This window comes from Peromyscus maniculatus, chromosome 11, assembly GCF_049852395.1.
Source record: "Peromyscus maniculatus bairdii isolate BWxNUB_F1_BW_parent chromosome 11, HU_Pman_BW_mat_3.1, whole genome shotgun sequence".
NCBI lineage: Eukaryota > Metazoa > Chordata > Mammalia > Rodentia > Cricetidae > Peromyscus > Peromyscus maniculatus.
The window spans coordinates 64208796-64233278 of NC_134862.1; the positions used below are offsets into that span (position 1 = coordinate 64208796).

General features: G+C 55.5%; 1 protein-coding gene across 3 annotated transcripts in view; it reads right to left on the minus strand.

The window, feature by feature from the left end:
• Positions 1-276: 276 nt before the first annotated feature.
• Positions 277-24483, minus strand: part of Kiaa1614 (KIAA1614 ortholog) — a 31165-nt gene continuing 6958 nt past the window's right edge. Inside the window, exons 4-10 of one of the 3 annotated variants that reach the window (XM_042258338.2) lie at positions 19422-19565; positions 12374-13896; positions 10991-11069; positions 8783-9032; positions 6010-6137; positions 5099-5283; positions 277-1533 (exon numbers count right to left, since the gene is read on the minus strand). In XM_042258338.2, coding sequence (XP_042114272.2) covers positions 1340-1533; positions 5099-5283; positions 6010-6137; positions 8783-9032; positions 10991-11069; positions 12374-13896; positions 19422-19565 — 2503 coding nt within the window. In that variant the 3' untranslated portion in view covers positions 277-1339. Of the gene's footprint in view, positions 1534-5098; positions 5284-6009; positions 6138-8782; positions 9033-10990; positions 11094-12373; positions 13897-19421; positions 19566-24483 lie in introns of all 3 variants that reach the window. The other 2 variants (XM_042258339.2, XM_042258337.2) reach the window with 2 other exon arrangements.

The window sequence follows — 24483 nt, forward strand, 5'->3', positions numbered from 1 at the left end:
TCCAGCCCATTTTAACTATATAGCACCAGGCAAGTTCAAAACTAGCAGGGAGCTGAGAACCTTAGCTCTGTTTTTTCCCATCCTCAGCCTTGCCAGGGCTCCTCTCCTGACTCAAGGACTACAGACCTTCTGCGTCCACCCTGGCCGTGACCCTACCTCTGCAGCCTCCCCGCTTCACCCTGAATGCCCTCTGGCCATACCTGGACCCTTCTGCCCCCGCCCAGCCCCAGGCCTCTTAGGGCTGATAAAGGTCAAGAGAACACAGAATTCCTCAACTCCAATGGAAGCCGCTTCGGCTTTGTGTTTTAATAATTTAAGTCCGACACCTGCCTGTGCATCTAGACCTGAACCCTCGGGCAGGCTCTAAGCTGGGCAGACTGTGCCTAGGTGGGATGGCCACCCCAGTACACAGCCTCCCTGGCTGCTGCCCACCCACAGCTGCCACCAGGGAGGTCTGGACAGGAATCCTGCAGCTGGGGGACAGCCAGACACCAGCTGTAGCCCTGTCTCCGAGCTGGACAAGAGAACAAAGACCAGCCACCCCCCCACCCCCCACCCCCTCCCCCAGGCCAGGCTAGGCTGCAACAACTGGTCTAGGCAGGGGAGGAGGCAAAGGGCTGGCTGGGCCGGCCTCCACTTCTGCACCCTTAGTACCACGGCCACACTTACTGAAAACAATGGCAGTGGGTTTGTGTTGGTTTTTTTCAACTTTGTGTTGATCAGAAAAATTTCCTAGAAATTCTTAACATTCTGGCTCCCAGGACCTCTCAGATGTTTTCATACCCAGAAGGGGCTCGGAACTCTTAACAGGCCATCCTTCCCAGGGCTTGGTTTGGAATGTGCACTCTCGGCTGTCGGCTGTGCCGAGACACTGAGCCCCCTCTGGATCAGGAGCAAAGGTGTAGTAGTCACATGGAAACCAGGCAAGCCACAGCTGAAAGAGACCGGCACAAGGCCAGTGTGGCCACTTTGTCTCTGGTGTGCCGGGGGCGGGGAGGCTTTTCAGTGAGTGTGACCAGGGGGTGAGGCCAGCTCTCAGGGACCAACCCATGGGACACATCCTACCCCTTCTGTCATGGAAGAAGACCATTATTTTCTTTCCCCAGATCTGCATAAGTTAGTGACCTTAACTGAAACACACACACAGGCTCTTCGTCTCTTCCTGCAGGTGGCCGATCAGAACAGCTCTGCCACAGCCCGGACAACTAGATTGCACCCTGATCTGTGAGCCGTACTTTCCATCCACAAATTATCTCCGAGTGGCGCATTCCCAGCCCCTTCTTCCCTGTGGGGTCAGGGCTTCTCAGGGAGTGTCCGTGAGAGGAACAGTACTTCTGGGTCACTGGGGAACAGGCCTCTGTCTCAAGACACGAATTGACAAGCTCTCCACGTGGGCCAGTAGCTCCTTGATGTGAGCCAAGCCCAGCCCAGCAACCTTGGCCCCGTTCACCTCCAGGATCTCATCCCCTACCCCAAGCAGCCCCGAGTACAGCTTGGCAGTATCCAGGTCAGCCATGGCCTGCACGTAGAGCCCTGCAAAGGAGAAGAGGCGAGGAGGTGAGAACTCACAGAGGGCACAGGGACACACGTCCCTCACAACTGCCTGCATGGAAACATGTCACGTGGCCCTCTTCCCCGCCTCCCCAAGCATAACCTCATTCTCTGTAGGCTCTTTCCAAAGAGGAAAATCCACGCAAATGATGCTTAAAGACATCCTTCATCTACAGTTAGTAAGAATAGACTGATCTTACCCTTTCTGATACTCAGCTTCTAGGGTAAAGAGGAAGTCCTCTTGACAGTGAAGACCATCACGTGCTGTGTGCCCTGTCTGTCTTGCTCAGGACTCATAAATAGATGACCAAGGTGGGGGACAGTGTCACCAGAGTAATGGAAGTGGCTGAGAGCAAATCTGCTTCACAGTGCTGTCCGGGACTCGCCCTGGCCTCGGCCTCAGCCACACAGTTCCTCGCTTGGGATTTCGGGCATCTGGGCCAAAGTCCAGGAAAAACAAACATTCTGCCCACATTCATGGCCCACTCGCCTCTTTTTCTTGTACCCTTCCATCTCTGCCACTCCAAGAGTGGCCGGCAGGATCATTCCTTGGGTTGTGAAATGTACGGATCAAGCCTATCGGGGACTTGTGGCTGGCTCTCAGGAAACCCGTGTTGTGAGAGAGGCTGTGGGGGCTGTGGGGGCTGACAAGGCAGGCCTCCAGGCGCGGCTCCCACAGCAGAGGAGCGTCCAGCTGAGACGCAGCCATCTCTCAGGTTCTCGGTCAGCTGTCCCCATCTGACAGGGTACACAGGCCAGTTCCTCTGGAGAAAGCTGGAGCCTGCTACCATGTTCTGCTGTGTGAGCGCAGCCAGGACAGCAGGGGACAGCCTTTGTGGGTGACTGTCCTGCAGCTCACAATACAATGGGATTGGGGGCCAGCTGAGCTCAGTCCTGACCCCTTCACCAGCTGGCTGAGAAACAGAGCAACTGCCCACGTGATAGCTTCCCTTCCCCAGTCAGCTGCTTAGCACGAGCCAGGCAGGATGCTGTTCCGGTGACCCCATCTCTGGCTTGGAGCATCGTGGACTATGGAAAGTGGTACCTTAGGCCACAGACCAGGAAGAGCCCCTTCACTGAAGCCTCTGGGCCCCAGAGATGCCAGGCTCTGAATACAGACTCTACAGCTCCTTCACCAAGGCACCTGGAAGTTGGTGGCCATTGGCTGCTCTGAGTTGCATCCACACTTCCTCTCCTGTCCCTTTCGGTGAGCCTTTCCAAAGTGGGGCTCGGTCATTTAAATGACCGAGCGTGTACCATCCTCTGGCAGAAGGCTTTTCCACTGGGGCCCTGCCCTCCCCTTGATCTCCTTCCTCTGATGCTTGAACAGCTTATCTGCTGGGTCTACACACTGTCAGCATGGAGAGAGGGAGCCGCCCCTGCCCCCCCACATGAACCCACACGAGTGTTTGGTGTGCAGGAGGAGAGGCAGGTGGGGGTGGGGGGAGAGATGACAAAACCCAAAAGAATGTAGCCAAGCCAGACCAGACACTGATGTCATCACTCCAGCCATTTTGGGGAGGCTTCCCAGCTGAAATCGTGACTGCGAGGCAGGCGACTCTGGCATTTATGGTCTGCTGGAGACAGCCTTTGTTAAGGATGTTAGATGCCTGTGTCGTAGCCGGTTGGAAGCAGAAGGCAGGGCCTGCTGTTCTCGTGGGTGTGGTGTCAGATGGGACACATGCTGGCATCCTGATGCCAGCATGCCTGATGCTTAGCAAGGAGCCAGAGCAGCCTCCAGCCATGGCTTCTCTGAGGTTCAGGTCCCGCAGCTAAAGGAGGGCCCATGGTGGGAACAGCGGCAGTCACCACACTCACTGCCTGAGACCCCTGTGTGACATCTGGTGGCCAAATACAGCCGCAAGAGTGGGACACCACATGGACAGGACCATCCAAGTAAGGGACACAGAGACAGCCTGGATGGCACTGTCTGGTCCCCCAATGTCAGTTCCCCATGTGCACTGACATCTGATCCTCCCTAGATCCAGCCTGGGGGAGGACCACCCCGTCCGTTCCCATTCCCAATCCCCCCCTCTCTCCCATCAAGAAGTTCAGGTCACACTAACTGGAACTCAGGCAGATTCAGGCCCCTGCTAACCTCCTCCGCAGCCACCACGGTGCCACCTGATACCGTGTCTGTCTCCTGGACTGTGGAAGTCAGTTTAGGGCCCGTCCTCGTCCCATTGTGTATTCTCAACACAGCTGCTAACTCACCCCTCTGCTCTAAAACCTCTCCCAGGAGGTGGTTCCCGTCCTTCTCAGCGAGGACAGCACAGCCTGCAGCCTCTGGGCTCAGCTCTAGCCTGACCTCGTTTTCCGAACAAACTCCACGGGCCCTTTAGGACTTCTCTACTTGAATCTCATCTCTCGACTCCAGAGGGCTCCCCTCTTCTCCAGTCTATCTCCACTGCCGCCATCTCACGCCACGCTACACAGCGCCTGCCAGGCACATGTGCTTCCTGGTGCTTTTCACTATGTCACATACAGAATACATGAAGGAAACGCGGAGAGCCGGCCCAGCACCCTAGCTGGAGAGCATGCTCGTGAGGTCAGAGGTCTGTGTGCTCCGTGTGGTGCTGTAACCCCAGGATCCACAGTACTTATGAGTAGGCACCTGAATGAATATATATACATATATGTATATATGTGTGTGTATGTATGTATATGTATATGTATGTATGTATATGTATGTATGTATATATATATATTCCTGAAAGATGCTGAGTGATGAACGTGAGGACAGGTGTAAGAACACGTGCTGTGTGCACACTCAGCATGAGGAGGGCTTTCTCAGGTAACCAGCCTTGGCCTAAGAGACACAAGAGCAGGACTACCCCTCCTCAGCAGGGCCCAGGAGCACAAACTCCTGGCTTTCCGAAGTCACCCCTCCCCCGCTCCAGCTGCCCGCCCTCCCTCAGCCTCCCTCCCCACCTTCCCCACTTAGCATAGCATGTGGATAGCTTTCAGGGTCTCTTGGACTCAAAGGCATTCTGGACCACAGGCTTTGGCCTGGGCAAGTCAGGTGGCCACCCACGGAGGACTCGTGGATGCAGAGGGACCAAGAACTGGTCAGCATGCAGTGACAGTGGGATCGAATTAGAACACAGCAGGCAGCCTGGCCAGGTGCCTGGAGCCGGGAGCCATCTGAACAAAGCCCTCAAGGAGCTGGTGAGGGAGGGCTGTGGACAGGATTGCAGACAGACAGGCAGACCCACTCCACATGCCCAGACACACCAGCAGCTGGAGGACGGGAACCGTTGAAATACATCAACCACATCAAAGGACTAGCCGAGAACTGGCAAGCACAGACAGTTTCCCTTTGCCTCTCTGGAAAAGCCTTGAGGACTCTGATTTCAAGATGTCACAGGATGGCAGGGGGACAGTCCAATCTGCCAGTTCAACCCCCACAGCAGTAGGGGCCCCTGAGACCTGACATCCCGTCAGAGCTTCTGAAGGGACGAAGGGAGCCTTTCTCCGCTGCTCAGCCAAAGCCCAGAAGGAACCTGGCCACACCCTGGGCACTTTGCCAGGGATCCCAAGGGCATACCTGAATCTCGACGGCCATTGCCGTAGGCCACACGGAAACCAAAGGTGCCCTCTGGGGGTCGTTGGAGCTGCAGCTGACTCGTGCCGTCTGGGAACACCTCCACCACGCGGCCCACGGTGCGAGCCAGGCTAGGGGCACCCACGTCTTCCACGCTGAGGGCACGATGGGACAAGGCCTTGGCCGGCCTACAAGGAGACAAAAGACAGTAACGGTAAGGTCAGGCACCGGGGCCAGCTCTTTGTCGGCCCTACGGGGCCTGCACCTCTGACGTAGGAACCTGACACTAGAGGTTGGGGGCTTCTCTGACCCCAGCAAAGTGAGCTCCCCAGGGTGGAGACGGGCACTTTCCACATGGGCTGCTCCTCAGGGCAAAGGGTTGAAACAAGGACCGTGGTTTCTAACGTTTTCAGGAGGAGGCATCAGAGAATTAGAGGGAAGCTGTAATTTTACACAGTGTTTTCAAGAGTTATCCCACCCTCCCCAGCCCAAAGTCCTTCCATGAAGCCTTGGGTGAAAGCCGACAGGCAAGAGGACCTGGGCAGAGAGGTCAGGAACCAAGGGCCTCTTTCCTTGGGGGCTCTTGTCTCTGGGAGTTTAGAAGGATCTTTAGCTGCATTTCAAGAAACTCTGCACATTCAGGATGTCACTGGACAGCCGCGGGAGAGAGGCGTCAAGCTTCCCAGCAGCACCTTCCTGCAAACCTACACCTCTCAGTGCTCACCCGCACAAGGCAAGGGCGCCCAGGTGTCATTCTGAGACCTTAGCATCACTTCGGCTCTCCACACCCTGCCTCACTTCTCTTTAAAGGGGCAGCCTGGCTCACGGCTGTGGTTCTGAGGAAAGAGAGGACTAAGTGTCTAGTTCCATGGGCCACTCTGAGTTTGTCCTACAGGCTCTTGTGCCACACTTACCTGCTCGGTGTACTGGGGTCCTCTGACCCCTCCACCAGGTAGAGGCTGGACCGGTCTCCCTTGCCACCTAGCAGAGAATGGAGGTTCTGAAAGGAAGTTGCTTTCCGATGCTGGTGAGAGGGTGACACCTAGTGGGCAAGGTCCAATATTGCAGGTGAGAAAAGCGGCCTGGGAAAGGGTCAGCAACAGAGGATTTGCCGGGACCCCAAACCTGAAGCCACTCTGAGAAAGCATTGGTACGCACTTTGGTCAGCACATCTGCATGCCTAGCCAGAGTCAGCAGAACAAGAGATGGGACTACACAGGCATCCAAAGCAGTAACTTAGCATTAGGCTAGCCCTTTCTCACTATGAGAATCTACCCAGCACTCAGAGGCTGTGGCAGGAGAATCATGAGCTTAAGTCACATAGGAGACCTTGTCCAAAGGAAAGGGGCTGGGGGCGTGGCAAACTTGATATGACACATCTTAGAGCAGAATGCTTCCAGCTGGGAGTGGGGGTGAGTCTGGTACCCTGATAGCCCCAGGAGCTTGGAACCAGTTCCTTGAGTAGAGACATTCCGGTCCAGAAAGTATGGGGACAGAGCAGGAAGGAGCTGGTTCTTGAGTGAGGCTGTGAGCAGAGCTCTCTAGTGAAAAGGAAGGCACAGGTGCCCAAGCCAAAAAAAAAGACAGGATGAGAGGACATGGGGACACGGGAGAGGACATGGGGACACGGGAGAGGACATGGGGACACGGGAGAGGACATGGGGACACAGGAGAGGACATGGGGACACGGGAGAGGACATGGGGACACGGGAGAGGACATGGGGACACAGGAGAGGGCCTGGTATGTGCTGGCGTGTGTTTGGTGAGAGGGCCTGGTATGTGCTCAGGCATTTGCACTTCTGGAAGAGACTGGTTCTTTCAGCTTCCTGAATTTCTCTTTTTCAGTTTTTGAGTTTCTGTCCCATCCTTCCTGCATGTCCCATCCTTCCTGTATGTCCCATCCTTCCTGCATGTCCCATCCTTCCTGCATGTCCCATCCTTCCTGCATGTCCCATCCTTCCTGCATGTCCCATCCTTCCTGCATGTCCCATCCTTCCTGCATGTCCCATCCTTCCTGCATGTCCCATCCTTCCTGCATGTCCCATCCTTCCTGAATGTCCCATCCTTCCTGCATGTCCCATCCTTCCTGCATGTCCCATCCTTCCTGCATGTCCCATCCTTCCTCACTTAGCCAGGCTACTCTCTCCCTTCAGCCACTCGGTTTGCACCGCAGCCGGACCTCTGAGACACAGGGGTGTTTTTATTTCCCTTGCGGGGTTTCTGGAGACAGAAACTCCAATGGCAATAAATGCAGGTGCCACAGCCCGCAGCTCATGCCGGAGAAGTTGAACTGGAGGCAGCTTCCGGGGTGCCATATCCCCACGCTGCCTCCCTTCTCAGCTCACCCTCCGCTTCTTCCCCCCATCGCTACTCATCCAGCCAGCAGACCTCCACCCCCAGATACTGTCCTGACGAAAGCAGTCCACGGGCCGCCAGTCTCCCCCTCCTCGGCCTTGGAAATGAAAGGCTCCCATGCCGTAGACCACGGCTCTCCTCCTTATTCTGCAGAGGAGGACGTCAAGGGCAGCATAAACAGAATAGCTACAAGCTCCTAGTACAGAACAGGATTCCTGGTCGAGGCTCGTGTGCTGAGGTGATTTGCTAAGCACAGGGAGAGAGAGATGCTTAGCTGGTGCCTTGTGCTCACTCAATGTGAGCTGGATACACTAGACTAACTCCTGAGATAGGTGTTGGGAATATAGACACCATAGCCCAGGAAGAGGAGAGAGACATGGGGGAGGGAAGCCCGGGTGGGAGGGGAGGGCAGGGAGCAGAAGGCCCCTCGGCCTGCGGACTGTGATGACTTCCCGAGAGAGACATGTCTGGAGTACTGAGGAAACAGCAGGTGTCAGCAGGTGAGACGCACTGTATGACCTGACTGTAAAAGGGAGAAAGGGTCTCCCCAGCGGAGGCTGAGAGTGTTCTGGAAGGGATGAGACATAAAAGCAGACAGACCACAGATCCTCTCACAGCCCTAAGTGGTCTCAACTTTATCCCGAACATGATAAATGGACTGAAATGGATTCACTCGGGCCAGGGGCAGTTGGTACGGCCAGGTTCATGCATCCTCAGAAATACCACTCTGGAAGCCACATGAAGACTAGAACGGACAGGCCAGTCAAGGCTTGCTGTGCCAATCTAGACTAAAATTAACTGTGTTTGCAAGCTGGAGAGATGCCTCAGTGATTTTAAGAGCACTGGCTGCTCTGCCCGAGGACCCAGGATCAATCTCTAGCACCCACGTGGTAGCTCATAACTGTTGACAACCCCAGTCCTAGGGGACCTGGTGCCCTCTTCTGGATTCTGTGGGTACCAGGTATGCACATGGTGCATATGCAGGCAAAACACACACAGAAAATAATTAAAAAAAAAAAAAAAAAAGCAAGAAGAAATTGCGTTTGAACTAAAAGAATAGCTGTGGCTAAGGAGAAGGTTAAAGAAACCAGGCCGTGAACTCTCCAGAAAGTAGATGCAACAAATTCCCGGGAGAGGGAGAAAGAGCACAGTGGATGGCCGGTCGAAACCAGTTTTGAGAGGTGCTGCACACACAGCGGACACAGTCCTGCGGTCGGCCGTGAAGACACCAGCAGGTCCCCGCTTTTGTGAGCTGGACGGGCAAGGACCCTTCATCCCAACAGACCGCACTCCTGGGGCCACAGCCTACCGTCCAGGGCCCTGGGGACTCACCAGATGCAGGATTTGTAATGATGGGGCTCTCTTCACTTTGGAGGTACTGGTATGGGGAGCTGAGGGCTGCAGCTGTTCCACACTGTAGCTTCGGGATGTGCCCAGTCTGGGCCGGGGGGTGTGGCCCAGGGCCGAGAGGAGCTTTTTGAGCCCCAGGGTGGAGGTGATACTGCTGCTCCTCCTTTTCTTGTGCCCATCAGAATGGGCAGATGAGGGTGGCTTGTGCCCTGCACTGGCCTCAGGCGATATTCTGAAACACAAGGTGGGGGGGGGGTTATAGTGTGGCTGGAGATGGCTGAGAGGCAGGCAAGAGCTGGCCGCCTCCTGCATCCTAGGGCCCCACAGGCCCCAGATGGACCAGTGCCGATGTCCCCAGGGAGGAACTATAAGGCTGTAGCAAGGGGAGCCATGCACACTCTGCCAGGTGCTGAGTGAAAGCAGCTTCTAGAGAGTCCAGGATAGCCCTGCCATAGCACACAGCCATGAGTCCAGGATAGCCCCTGCCATAGCACACAGCCATGAGTCCAGGATAGCCCCTGCCATAGCACACAGCCATGAGTCCAGGATAGCCCCTGCCAGAGCACACAGCCATGAGTCCAGGATAGCCCCTGCCAGAGCACACAGCCATGAGTCCAGGATAGCCCCTGCCAGAGCACACAGCCATGAGTCCAGGATAGCCCTGCCAGAGCACACAGCCATGAGTCCAGGATAGCCCCTGCCATAGCACACAGCCATGAGTCGAGGATAGCCCCTGCCAGAGCACACAGCCATGGATTCACTCCACTCATTCGGGAAGTCTCACCAGTCTCCTGCATGGCCTCGGCTAAGGGCGTATAGAAACTTATCAACAACAGAAATACATGAAGGAGAAAAACCATTCACAGCGGTGTGTGGGGCGAAGCAGAGTGCGGCCAGGCACTTGTTATAAGTTGTTTCCAGGGAAGGGCTCTTTGGGAAGAAGACAATCTTTCTACCAAGGGCCAAGGAGAGGCAGGAGTCAGGCCATGATTAATCCTGGAAGTGAGAGCTGCAGGCGCGGACTGGCTGGGGCCTCGGCCTGAGCAGAGAGACAGACGTCTGATGTGTTCAGCACCAGCAGCCAGGTAGTGAGGGGGGCAGGAAGGGGTGTGAGATGAGGCGGGCAGGCCCGTCACACTGCCAAGCGAGCGCTGTCAACCTCGGGAAGAGGAGGGCCAGAGAGACTGCTGGAGGCTTTAAGTAGGACAATGATCCCATTTAATTGGGTTTTTTAAAAATATTCCCTCGCGCAGCTAAGAAGTGAGGCAGCTGAGAGCAGATGGTAGACAGAGGGGTTGGGGGCTGGAGGGGGTTGCCAGAGGGGGGAAGTGGGGGAAAGCAGAAGGAAGTGCATGCGGGGTTTAAGCACTGGTGGCCAGGAAGGGGGTGTGGGGAAGCTACTGTTGAGATTGTGTCGAGGGGACAGCTAGACACCTGGGAGAGATGTCCCCGAGAAACTGGCCAGACAGACCTTGCATCTGGCAAACCCCCAGGCCTGGCTGGGTCCTAGGGAGGCTGTGGGCTGTCATGTGGTCACAGACACAGGACGGAGCAGGGAAGTCCCAGGCTCACCAAGGCTTTGAACTCGGCCCGAGGGGGTCCCAAGGCAAGGTCTCAGATGTCTAACCCCAGCTGAAGCAAAGAAGGAAAACAGTTGGCATCCTAGAAGCGCCCTGAGGCCTGTGGCTCTCAGCTGCAGCTTCAGCAGCTGGGGCTCAAGGGTAGGCAGATAACTCAGAGAGAAAGACCTGGGGGAGGTGGGGGCTGGGAGCAGACAAGTGCTTAGCACGCAAGCCTGAGGACCCGAGTTCAGATCCCCGGCACCCATTTAAAAGCTGGGCACATGGCACAGCTCGTTTATAACCCCAGTTCCGGGGAGGGAGGGACAAGGGGATCCCCGGGGTTCAAAAAACAAGGTGCAGAGCAACTAAGTAAGACACTCAGGGTCAACATCTGGCCTGTGCACATACACATGTTCACACACGCACATGAACACATATGTAATGCACACACATACACACATGGGGGCGGGGGGTGTAAAGGATTGGGAAGGGTGTGTTAGGGTGCCAGGACATGGTTTAGGAACCCTCCAGGACTTGGGAGAGGGGAAGGCTAGAGATGTTGCTCCTCCAGGTGGTATTTCCCCACCCAACATGCCCACTGTAGTCAGGGTATGTTCTTGCCACTCACCCAATGGACATGTGGCCTCCAGAGCTGGAATCTGTCCTGTGTAGACCTCCTCCCAGCTCCAGGCTGCACTCGGGCTCCTCTGAGGTGAGGGAGAGGGTGACGGCTGTAGAATTAACAATGGCAACATCTGCTGACTGGAGAGAGTCCCGGAGTATTCCTGTACCAGCACAGGACACCCCCCGCCCCCCCCCCCGCCACCCCCACTACACTGACCATCCCCACAGGCCCCAGTGGAGAAAGGCCCATTCCCCAGTCTTCGGGACAGGAGACTCGGGGGAGAGGCAGTCAGTGAAGGTGGCCAGGGCCCATTCTTGAGCACCTTCTAAACCGGAAATGGTTTGAGGACAAGAGTGGGGGTCTTAAGGACTACTGTGACCCTATCACCCAGCAGAGCATGGTAGACAGTGGGTGACTAATGAGCATTTGTTAAGTGACGGGCCATCTGTGCTATGCCCCGCCCCTTCCATGTCAAGGGACAGAGTCAAAGCAGGGGAAACACATCGAGAATGGTCACAGCTCTTTCAGCAGCTTCCATCTTGGGAGCACTGTGGGCACTCAGTGATGCTGGCCCCTTCACAGGCGTGACGGTGGTCATGACCCAGGCTGTATTTTAACCCTCACTCTCTGGATAAGAAAAACCTGAGCAGGGAGAGAGGAAGCCGTCGCTCAGGGGTCCTGTCACTAATAAGGGAATCCTCACCATGCTTTCAAGGAAGTGCAGACCCAGGCTTCCCGGAAACATCACTAGGTCTCAGAAGCCCTGCAGGAAGTGGCTAGGTGCAAGCCCGCCACAGACCCACGTGGCCACAGTCAGCTTTAAAGGCAGAGATCCTGCTTACGTCATTTTCTTATGCATTCCCCACAGTGTCCAGGACAGGTTCAAGCGTGTACCAGGTAGGTGTCTGGTCAACAGTGAACGGAAGAGTGCAAGGCACAATAGAAAAGTGGCGGAAGAGGCAGGGTGATTACGGAATAGTTAGTGTTCTAAGCAATAGTGGATTCCGGGGTTGCTGACTTGTTCTTCATACTCTACAGTAGTCAAACTCCCACAAACCCTGGTCTCCAGCAGCTCTGGACTGGAGTTCCCCTACACACCTCAGACTTCTCAGCAATAAGAGGGCACCATCCCCACCTTGCCCACGGTCCGAGCCCTGCTTCCCCATCCTCCAAGCACAGAAACCTGGCTAACTTGCTCCATGCTTATACTGAATCCTGCGCCTGGCCCACACTCCCTCCCCACTTCCTGGACACCTGCTGCCGATCCCAGGGATCCACAGGGATGCTGGGAGTGGTGTGTGGCCTTATCATACAGGGACTACGATAGAGAGCTAATGAGCGCCACAGACCTGGCCTGGGCTGAACATGAAGGACGGCAATCCTTACCATCTCCGTCACTCTCCAGGGGCAGTCCGGGCTCCTGGCAGCTGTGGTCCTTGCCAGCTCTATGCTTGCGGACAGCGGCTCCCTGAGGCCCCTGCAGCCCCGGAGGGACACTGCTGTTGGAGTTGCTGGTGGACAGGTCCAGCAGTGGATGCTTGGCACGGGGGCTGTAGGGCTGGGTCTGGGGTGGGGTGAGAACGGAAGTTCTTGGAGGAGACAGAGGCAGGGGGATATCTATATGCTCCACCTGATGTTCCAGCCTGTGATGTCCAGTCCAGGCTGACTTCCTCGGGGCTATCGGGCAGAGGGATTTCCTTGAAGAGGGAGGGGTCGGCACCCAGCTTTCAAGGGAGAGGGGCAAAGTTGGTCGCAGGGCTGGGTGAGGTACAGAGGGCTCTTCATGGCTCTGCTGGCGGGAAGAACTGCACACAGTTTCCAGAGACTCATGGCTTTCAGTAACTTGCTCTGGTTGGTCTGAGCCTGAGGAAAAGGACACAGCATAAGCTGTCTTGCATGGAGTCCAGGAGTCCTCAGGGTGGGCCCAGTGATTTCCTAACCGTGGTCCAAGCTGCCCCTGGGACCAAGGCCTCTTAGGTTCCAAGGCAGGTTCAGGTGCAGCATCCTCCTTTACAAACAAAGTCCCCTGGGGTTTGTGTCCTGTGGCTCCTGTTGCCTCCCCTCCTACAGCCACATGGCCAACCTCCCGTAGGTGAGGCCAGGCCTGAAGGCCCCAAGGAAGCTCCACCTCAGCCTTTCTGGACCACCTGGGGCCATCCTGAGGTCTAGAGCCCCGCTGCCTCTGTCCGGGGCTGCTGCCTTGGGTCTGACCGCCTGCCCTGCTGGGCCGAGAGGTCCTGGCATCGGTACTGTCTGTCCAGCTGTCTGAACTGTTGGTGCTGGCCAGAGCAGAGTCCCCCTCCTCAGGGTGTGTGGCAACAGTGTCCGTGATGTGTGTTTCCCGGATCCATTCTGTGTGGAGCCCTGGGAATGGGGAGCTCACACCGTGGGAATTACAGGGCCCCGGCAGCAATGCCTGTGCCTCAGAGGCTGCCTGGAGACCCCGAAGGACCCTCAGGTCAGGGGCTGCTCTCCCCTCCGCAGGGCAACGCTCCTCAAGACAGCTGCCACAGGCTGGACACTTCCTCTCACTGTCCCACGTAGACAGTGGTGCAGAGAAGTTACTGTGGTCCAGGGAGCCCACTGGCCCGTGGAATGAGATGTCCCCCATGTTACGGTGAATGTAGCTGGTTAGGTCAGGCTTGGAGCGCAGGGGTCCTTGGCCCACGGCGTGAAGCACTGTGCGTAACACCTGACGCTGGCGCTGCTGGAGCCGTTCCAGGTACCGGAACTCAGCCTCGCGGGAGGACTCATCTTCGAAACGGACATGAGACAGGGGCATTCCCTGCTTGGGCCACTGCCCATTGCCAGACTCTACACTGGAGGAGTCACTCAGGTTCCCATTCTGGAGGCTCTCTCTGTCGGCAGAGGTGCTCCTGACATCCAGAGCTGGGCTTCTTTGGCCATTTCTAGTGAGGAGACAGCAGAGGGGTCACATGCAAGAAGGTGGTGAGGAAGAGAAGCATTGCTCTGGCCTAGGCTTCACCCACAAGGTTACCCCCAGTCAGGCTCCTGGGAAGTCATACAGCAAACCCCAAGCCCATACTGCACATCCCTCGGGATGGACACATCCCAAGCCCATCCTAGTACACACTGCTCAACAAAACCGACACAACTCTCTTTACTTTTAACTTGCTTTCTGGTGCTGGTCTCAGTATGAGTTATCAAGGAAAGCTACTAAACTAGAGATGGTACAGAGGAAGATGGCAGAGCTTATATGTGCACTCTGTGGGTGTGCACACGTGTGTGTGTGTGTGTGTGTGTGTGTGTGTGTGTGTGTGTGTGTGTGTGTTTAGGGTGAGGAAGTAGCCTGACTTGGCAGTGATGAGTTGCAGAAACATGTACAGTCAGTCCTGTGTGAGTGGGCTCCACATCCGGGGAGTCTAATCGCATAATAAAAATATTTGAAAATAAAACCCCATATCTGCATTGAACATGTAGGGACTTCATTCTCCTTGTCATCCCCTAAACGTGACAATATGGCCACCATTGTACAGCACTGCCATCTCATTAAAGGTTGTAGGTGATCTAGGGATGGTTTAATGTGTACAAGAGGATATTTACCATTCATGGGCTCTGGTATCCTGGGGGGATCCTAGAACCAGCCCCCTGTGAACACTGACGAAGAGTTTTAAGCGTCACAATGCCTTCCTGGGAAAAGTCTCCATGGGTATTCTGTGAGGCTGGAAGTCTGGGGCTCGAGCATTCTTGACCTGACATTCCCACTCAGGATTCCCCAGGCCTTTCGAGGACAGACTGCAGCAGATCAGCAGCTCCTGGTGCCATGCTTAGAGAGCCCCAAAACCGCTGTGCCCGTCACACCTCGCACACCCCCATTTCAGATGTGCATCGCTATGTTAGAGAATCTTTGTATCTTTTATTAGCTTTGGCTCTGGAAAACACTGGCTGGTGGCCGAATCCTGCTCAGATCCACACAAGCCTCATCTCAGGACTCCAGGAGCCAGCTAACAGAGTCATGCAAATGGGCCCAGGTCCAAGGCCCATACTTCTTCCTTTCCCCTCTGGAGACTTCCCCCACTGATTTACGGGCTGTCGTTGGGGCTGACCGAGTTTCTTCCACTCATCGCTTTATTTCTCAGAGCAGTGGCCTCTCAGCCGGTTTCCTTCCCCCTCCCATGACTTGGTTTCTCACAGGGCACAGCTGGCTCACATCACATTACCCAGCAAAGGGCACAGGGGCAGCCTCTGGGGTAAGCATACAGGGCATCCATCTCTTCCCTCCTCCCTCCAGCTCTGACTCCCACCATTGAACAGTGTAACTCCAAAGGCCATACAATCACACGCCTAACTTCTGCAGGGATATTTAACTATGGACCTTTCTCGATGTCACACTCAAATCTGTCTCTTTGTGCCCACCTTTGTTTAATAAGCTCCAATTTGCTTCACAAAGACTTATCCTAAAATTCTGTTCTACAGACTAAGTCAAGGGCTTGGCTGTACCAGAGTGGAGAGCTCTGAGAAGTCCTCAGATTGCAGAGGGTAGAATCTCCCATGGCTGGTAACATGATAGTTAATCTAATGTCAACATGGTAGGCCCCAGGACCTAAATACTTGGTCAAATGTTATTCTGGATGTTACGGCACAGGGGCTTTTTTTTTTTTTTTTAAGACAAAATTAACAATTAAATTGACAGATTTTGAACAAAGTAGATTACCTCCCAGTATGTGGTGGGCTTCATCCTATCAGTTAAAGGCCTGATGAAAGCCAAGGCTGACCTCTCTGGAGCAAGAAGGGATTCTGTCTGCAGGCTGTCTTTGGAGCTGAACTGGCTGCCCTGTCCTGCAGGTTCAGCATTTACCAGGCTTCTCCCAGTTTGCGAGGCAACTCCGTGAAGTAACCCCTCCATATACAGACACATCTATTGGCTGTGCTTCTCTGGAGAACTTCGAATAAATAAGCACCCTTTGAGGATGTGTCCCTGCCCTGAACACCTGGGCCACCCACTTCCTGCACGGAGGGTTAGGGTTCGAAGGAGCCACTGAGCAACCGCAAATAAGTTCTACCTCATAGGCAGAAGTTCTAACCCCAGCACAGAGGTGGCACAGGTGGACAACGAGGTCTATGCTACACAAGCATGGCTCGCTGGAGATTCTGGACCTGGCTTAGAACCTCTTCTACCTCCTGGGCTCAGTGCCCTGCTCTGCTGGAGGGAAGAAGGCTAAGTCCTGGGAAGGAAAAAAAAAAAAATGAATGTTTTCAGGGCAGTACAGTAATAGTCTGTGTTCCAAGAGCTACAGCAGTGGCCTTAAGTTTACACACAGATGGTGAACTGAGCCATCTTAGAATTCACTCCAAAGAGAGAAATACTATTTTTATCTTACAAAAAAAAAAAAACAAAAGCTGGGTGATACATATCCCCAATCCTAGCACTCAAGAGGCTGAGGCAGGAGGATTCTGAGTTCGAGAAGTCTAGAGTACAGAGTGAGATTCCCATTTCAAAAACAAGGACTTGATGGATATGGTGGTGTACACCTTTAATTCTAGCACTTGGCGGGTGAGGCAGCGACAGATGTACGTCTGTGGATTCAAGACCATCTTAGTCTACAAAGTGAGTTCTAGATCAGCTAGGACCACACGGTGAGACCCTGTCTCACAAACAAAAGAAAACAAAACAAAATCCCACAAAACCAAATTCATCAGCATAAAAAGCAGAATAAAGTAAGGAATGCTAATCATGTAAGAGTCTTCAGGGCAATTGTTCAGACCACCAGGCCCCAGGCAGGAACACAGACAGCAGCCCAGGCAAGCAAGGGGGGCCTGGGCAGACATGCACATGAGGCGGCTAAAGCCAGAAGCAAATCCCAGAGCTGCTTTGCCTTTCAAGGTGAGGCCCCTCAAGGGCAGGATTCCAGCCAAGCTCAGAGTCCCCGAGGTGGCACGGCCTTTGGGGAGGAGGGTCCCTTTCCACAGCCTCACTCTCTATGACAATGCTGTCCTGGGCACACAATCAACGAGATGTTTGCCAGCTCTACAGCCTCACACAGCCTCTGGTCCCACGGGACACACCCTCCCAGGGCGCAGCCTGCTGACATGTCCCATGCTCTTGCGACTAAGAGTACCAACCTGAGTCTGCCTATTCCCCAAGTGGCAAAAGCCAGGAGCTGCTCGATTTCTATGTGGATTGACTTCCAGACAACACGTCTGTCTCCACCTCTTTCCTCCTGCATCCAGACTCACCTGGCCGCCTCCGGGTAGACCTAGGCTAAAGAGGGCCCTCTTACAGATGGCTCTGCCTGCCCCTGCTCCTCCCTTATCTTTTGCCAAGCTGTTTTTCAGAAGGAGTGATCAGGTGGGGCTGGGGCGGGACCTCCGGCTTCTAGCTGAGGCCTGGGGCCTGCGTGGCATCACCATGTTAGCTCTGCCTGCCCTCCAGGGTGATCTGATGGAGCGTAACCTTTCGCAGCAGCTGCAGCAAGCCATCTGGTGTGGATTTTTCAGCTCTCCCCTCGGAGGCTTCACGAGCGCTGCCAAGTCATAGTAATTCTTTTCTGGACACAGCAGCTGCTGAAGTAGGTCACCTTGCATTTTCACAGCCTTTTTATGACCAAGAAAGAGGAAACCTACTTTCCAATAGCTGCTGGATGCTAAGGCGAGGTGCAATGAACTAGAGAAGCAGGTGCCCGGGAGTACAAAGCACACCGAGGTCTGTTTGGCAGAGTCGTGTCTATGTGCGCCTCAGCACTCCGGGGTAATTCCTACAGATCACTGCGCAGGGGTGCCTTGGCTGGCTGAGGCATCTCTCTGCATATTCGGAGAACAACTAGGGTACCTCAAAGAAGCCATGTCATCGCAGTGAGTACTCTGTAGTTAGGGGGAACCCAGGCATACACGTGGAATGAAAGAGTAGCCTGAGGGCACATTTTATTCCTGGGATTCGGGGGTCTCTTGTGACTCCCTCCTAAGGGTCACAAGGACATGGAACAAAGAGGCCTCTGGCCATGGAGTTGTGGCAGTGGTTCTGTAAATGTTCGGAGCCCTGAGTGAGCAGGCCCAGCATCCCCCATCAAAGAGCACGCCGTTCAGCTTCAATAAGAGTCCTCATTACCCCTAGTACCACACGGTGAGGCGGAAGACAAGCAAATCTAATGCGCCCACCATACCCGTGAAGCCACAGGCCTTGTCATTTACAGAGGTGGGCCTGTTTGGGCCTGGCAAGATCTGGCATGGCCTGGCAGTTCAGAGCATGACTAGGTGCTCCATCTGTGTGTTGGAGAATTCCATGTGTAAGTCGCTCTTTAAGGTGTCCCATAAAAGAACAAGCATGATGCTGGGGATAGACCTGTGGTTTGGGCAGTCACATGGGATGCTAGTCCAAGAGTTCCTGACTCCTTTTTCCCCCCGTCTCCTCACCCTGGATGGGCTCATTCTTGCAGCTCCAGCATGATGAAGTCACCAGAGTACTGGCATCTCCGGTTCTGGCCTCACCTCTCACGATCCTGTATCTGGAGATGTTCAGTGGGTATCTCCAGTGGTCACGATCCTGTATCCAGCTGTTCAGTGGACATCTCCAGTGGCTGCTCTAGGAGTCTCCCCTCTAAAGCCTGACCCTGAACCTAGGCATCACCCTTTGCCTAGGGGACCATGAGCGTGCTACTATAACCCTAACCCCGTTGAACCTACCTGTTCACCCATCTCTGTGGTCCCACACGAGCACAGGGGCCGATGAGCTATTGTTCAGCAGGCCTGGAGTTCCTCCACGGCTGACCTAGCCTCCCATGCTATACTCGATAGATTTCTCTCTTCCAGGCTGGCTATACTCTGAGAGCACAGTGCTTCTTCTCACAGCTCCCATCCCTTAGAATAGTGCTCCTTCCTCCCTGCATCTGCCCAGTGAACATTCACAGCTCCTGCAAGCCCCATCCGGGAAGCCGCATCCTTTTGAGAGCTCACCTGTCCCTTCCAGGTGGAGGAGCAATGTGCTGCCAGCCCTGCACACATGCTTTCTCCTCCACGATAACCCCCAGAGCTGACGAGCGGTTTGGCCGTCTCTCTCCCTGGAGACTGTGAGCTCTATGCCCCCAGAGAGCTCAGGTCACATATTTCATTTATCTTTATATCTCAGCTTATGACACCCTGGGTAATGGTGTGTTGACTGACTAAATGATCACAGCAAGTGCCTGACACAGAAAACATATGCGCACACATACTGATATGGGAAGAAGGAGAGGAATAGAGAGGGAGGGAGGGAGGGGGGAGGGAGGAAGGGGGGGAGAGAGGGGAGAGAGAGAAAGAGAGAAGGAGGGAGAGAGGGGGGAGGGAGGGAAGGGGGGAGGGAGGGAGGGGGGGAGAGAGGGGAGAGAGAGAAAGAGAGAGAGAGAGAAACAGCATTTGGGCTATATCTGAACTATTTGAGCTATTGACCCTTCTCTGTCCAAGCCCCCTCCCAGGCCAGCCTGGCTCAGGCCCCACTCACCGGCTGCCCTGAGCAACGGTGGGCACAATGTCATGGCTGGCTCGGAGCGGTTGGGTCCTGGCCTTCATGCGAGCAGGCTGTGTCAGATGCTTGGTTCCCTCACACCTGGCGCTCCGCGCAGGCTCCAGCTTGGGGAGAAAGGTCCTGTAGGGTAGCCCAGGCCAGGACGGACAGCGCAGGGATTAAAAGAAAATGACACGGCTTAGGAGGCTTTAGGGGCATCAAGCCCAGCCCTGCCAGCAAAAGCCTGTGTACACGGCCTTCCTTCTCCTTCTACCTCACACGCAGGGCTCCCTCCTCCCCACTCTCCCCTGCCCACCCCTGAGGCCCGGGAAACACCCTGAGCTCAGACAGGAGCTGGGGAGCCAGCCTGACCTTGGACATCTGCTTGTGGAGTTGGGGGGGGGGGCGGTCTGGAAAGGGGGCAGGGGAGTCTGGCTGTCTTATTGTCCCTCCCCGGGCAGAAGCAGGAGACTTGGGGAAGAGGAAAAGGGAAGGTCCCCGGGTTATGGATCTGGGCCTGTGCCCAGACAGATGGTCTTTCCATGCATGGCCTCCCTGTCTCCTTCTGTCTCTCAGCGCCCACACATGCACCCACTGGAACCCACACAGAATTGTCCCCTCTCCCACCACAGACACAGGGCCAAGGCACTGCCTGTCGCAGCCTTGGTCCCTTGGGGGATAGTGTTTCATAAATCCCGGTGTCTCCTTGTCATAGTCTCAATCTAGACCTGTCAGGAGTCAGCTCAGGGCTCACAGACTCAGGGCAGAGAGAAACGAAGCTGGATTCAGAGCAAGTCAGCACATGGCTGACTGTCCTAATAATAAGGTCCTCTGGTGGCGAACCCCCAGTCAGATGCACTGCCTCCCTGGTCAGTCCAGAGCTGCAGGGATGACAGGCACCTCTTTCCAAAGCTGTCTTCCAGACAGCGACACACCACCTGTCCCGGGTTATGGAAGTAAGAACAGCCCACACTCCCCCATGACAAGATGGCTTGTCTCCACACAGCTCCCTTTCCACAGCCAGGCTGCACAAGGGCAGGCATTCCAAGCTTGACAGATAAGGGTGTCTGGACTGGAGGGGAATATTGACATATTGTTCAAGGTCGGGCTGAGCAGAGGGATGCAGCCGACAGCCAGCCTCAGCCTCTAGCCTCATTCCACAGCCTGTCCTCTTCCTCCGTGGGTGCCAGGGTGAGCAAGGATGTCTGTGGCTGAGGTCAGGCCGACTTTGATGGAATTCGAGCATCCACACTGTCACGTGGGCGTGGCTCTGCTCAGGGAGGGGTCTCCAGAAAGAGAACTCAGGCAAAGGCTCAGCAGGGCTTAGGTCTCACCCCTGGGGTACCCCCTAACTCTCTTGATATGCTCCATGGGGGAAAGGGCCTCACCCCGACCTCAAAAAATACTAGGGAGTCTCCTGACAGGAGTGGACAAGGGCTCCTTGGGCCACCCTTGAACTAACTGGCTCTGAGTGGACGACGGTTCTTTGTTTTCTCCTTGTCACGTGTTCTGAGCACTGCTTTGGGCCAGGGGAGGAAAGGCTGCTAGCATAAAGAGACCGTCTGTGCCACGAGCTCTGGCAGGACGAGGCCGGGCTTGGAAGGAGGGCTTCACCAGAGTGATGCACAAAAAAAAAAAAGTACTTCTCCTTCTCCGGGCCTGCTGCCCCACGAGGCCTCCATTGGCAGGAGAGGCTCCCCTGACATGGCTTCCAGAGCGGGCAGCTCCCCAAACCGCAGCTGAGAGCAGCTGCGCTCCCGGGGGGGGGGGGGGGGGGGGGCTCCAGCTCCAACTGCAGAGATAACGAGATCACCAGGCACAGAGGTTCCCCGGCAGCCGCGGGCCTCTGGCTGCCTGCCTGCGTGCTCACAGCCTTCCGGTGACAGCTGTGCTTCTGCGACGACTGTCGGAGGGCATTTGTCACAAGGCCTTGTGGGCAGGCAGGAGAGCCCCTCGGCAGCTGGCCGGATGCTGCCGCCATCAGCCTTGCCCCCAGGTTTCTAAGCCATTTCCAGCTTTGCTGTTTCCTTTTTGGAACAGCTGTCCGCCCCACCACCACCACCCCGCCCCCGCCCCCGCCCGCGCGCGCCCCCCCTTCATCAACTGCCCTGCTTCGGTCTGGCAGACAAAGCAAGTTTCTCCCCTGATTAGAAAGGCAGGCTTTCTGGCTGCCTGGAGGCATCTACGCAGCAACACAGCACGCAGGGAGGCGAGTGGCAGCCACCTTCACAGGCTGCAGCCAAGGTCAGCACAGCAAGGGCGCTCTTGTGCCCCCCCCCCCCCAGATGGAGGCTCTGCCAGCCTGGGAGAGTGGGTGGTCTTTCTCTCCTAGGGGGAGGAGCAAGCAGGCACCCCCACACCAGAGGCGGCCCTCCATTCCAGAAGGAAAGGGTCATCAGACTTCCCCCTGAGGAAGACTTTTCACCTTTGATCGGACCAGAGAGAGGCCCGCAACCCCAGAGCCAGTCCTTCCTATCATGAATTAAAACCCACGATCCCAGTTCTTCCAACTCCTTTGGAAATTTCCTGGCAAAGCCGGGCAATGTGCAGCCAGGTACAGGCAATACAAACAAGCACATTTATCACCATCTTGAAGCCCGAGTTTCTGACGCTCGTTACCTCTGGGGGCCGGGAGTGGGAATAAGGCCGCCAAGGGCTTTTCCTCTAGGGTCTCAGTTTCCCAATCAGTAAGCATGAGCTTTTATAAAGGAGAGAGAGCTCACATTGCTACCCTGAGTCTGGGGCTTTGGCCAGGTAGGTTATGGTGGGGCGGGGGTCCTGAGCTCCCCACCTAGGGGGCATTTGGACCACAAGACAGGCTCTTGTGGGGCGCTGACCCCAAGAACTGCTTTTATTGGGGGGAAGCTGGAGGTCCACAGGCGTGCTCAGGCCCTTGCCTCTAACCCTCACACCACCTGCATCCTGACGACAAAGGGAGCCTGGGACCGGTGCCCCCTGCCAGGTTCTTGGAGTGGGACAAGTTTAGCACCCCTCCAGCTAAGCAGGTCAGGGGAGCCCTATCTCTCTCACAGCCAGAGAAGCCAAGAGGAGAGAGACATTTCTCGGCAGCCATCCTAATCCTGGATTACAGTGATGAACTCCAACAAGTCTGGAGTTAACCCCTTCATCTCAGGAACACGCATCAAGAAATCAGGAGCCGACTTCAGGATGCAAAGAGCGAAGGGAAAGCATAGAGCATGCAGGAAAAGCATAGAGCATGCAGGAAAAGCATAGAGCATGCAGGGCATTTCCCAAGCCTTGGCCTAGCCACGCTCCATTTGTGTCTAGCCAAGGCCAGAGGTCTTCACTGTTGCTTCTGAGGGAGGAGGAGGGGTGGGTCTGAACTGGTTGTAGAGCGTGGGTTTGGGAGGGCACACCCTTCTTCAGTCTGGAGGACACCCCCAGAGGATGGAACCTAAAGAGGTGCTTTACAGTGTGCTTCCAGGCAGCTGGCCCAGATCCTCATCCTCGGACCCTCTCTTCCTAGCGGTATCACGGGGTGAGCGCATTCGGGAGTGAGTCTGTTTCCTCACCTGCTAACAGGGGCTCCACTGTTAAGATCTGTGAGAAATGTTCCCTTCAAGCACGGTGCTGTTCCGCCATGTTAGCATTTACTGCGGTTGCTGCTGTGATGAGCAGTGCAGTTACTTCCAACCCTCCCCTCTGGGCGTGGGGGACCCTTGAACGCGACCTAAGGTCCCCTGGCCATGAGATTACCCTGCTGCTGGCCAGGAGAAGGCCTGTTTGGAGGTGACCGTCAGCGTGCAATGTGAGAGGGCAAGCTGGCTTTGCTCTCGACTTTCAAAAGCCTCTGATGGGCTTCGTGGGAAAGGTGACTTCCCCTCAGCGGACAGGAGGAGGCTGCTGGGGGGCAGAGGAAGGCCCCCACTCTCCTTTCCACAGAGAAGGAAGAAAGGGGTCCTTAGAAAAGGCAGGTCAGAGCAGTTCTGTCCCGTGTCCCCAAAGAACGATGACAATTCGCCAGGGGAGCCGAGGACAAGCCCTGCCTGGGCTCAGCAGGGGCACACAGGCCACCGGAGTGGCAGCTGTCTGAGACATTCCCAGAAGGGACTTTGCCTAATGCCACCTTGAAGATGTGACTTTCTGTAAGCTCCTTGCTGCTCAGGATTGAGCCAGGATGAGGGTTTTGTGTGTGGAGTGAATGTGAATGTAGTGACGGGTGTGGCACGGGACAGTGTCCCTGAAGGTTCCCAAGCACTGGCTTTGAGTGGGATCAACCCAGGGGCCAGAACACTGGGCGCTACGGAAGCCGGGTAAGCATTGAAGGCTTTGTGTGTTGCTCTGTTGTTTTTTCTTTTTTCTTTGAGTCTCTTGCAAGTGGGGAGCTTTCTCTGTGTCTGTATATCTATCTACATGGCTGGTACAGGACAAGGGCGAGCAAGCCGCATGGGGCTCAACCACTCTCAGTGACATCTGGCCCAGGGTACTCCTCAGCAGCTTCTATGACCGCAAGCATGCTGGAGCTGGCCAGTGTTTTGTTCCCTAGTCTCGCTACCTACAGGGCTCTTCATAACTCCCTGACGCTCTGGGCCCAGAAGATACCAAAAATGGCCAGTGACTCAAGATGGCCTCCAAACCCTCTCCCCAGGCTCCTCGGACTTCTTAGCCCACAGGACTCATACCAACCCGTGTTTCCAGGAGATAAAAGTCATCCTCCTGTGCAGGAGGGGGCAGTGGGAGAAGGAAGGAGACTGTTGATTTGCCTCTGCATTCAGATGAGATCTCAATCCCCGGCTCTCCCCGGGCGGGTGGCTACCCTCTACGGATCACCACACATTCCACCTCAGGTGCTCCCAAGCGTTTCGGCAGCCTCACCCATCTGGAATGCTCCTTCTGCTTCCATCCAGACCCTTGCAAGCCCACACAGGCTCCAGCTGTCGGGGAGCCCTCAATCAGCGCTTTCCTGCTTTGCCTCTGCCAGGCATTTCATGAGCACCTGTTCCAGAATGGCACAGTTCCTGCCTCCAGGAAGTCAAGGAGAAAGACCCCAGTGGTGGCATCAGTAGCAGTGAGTGATGACGGCAACGTGGGCCGAGCC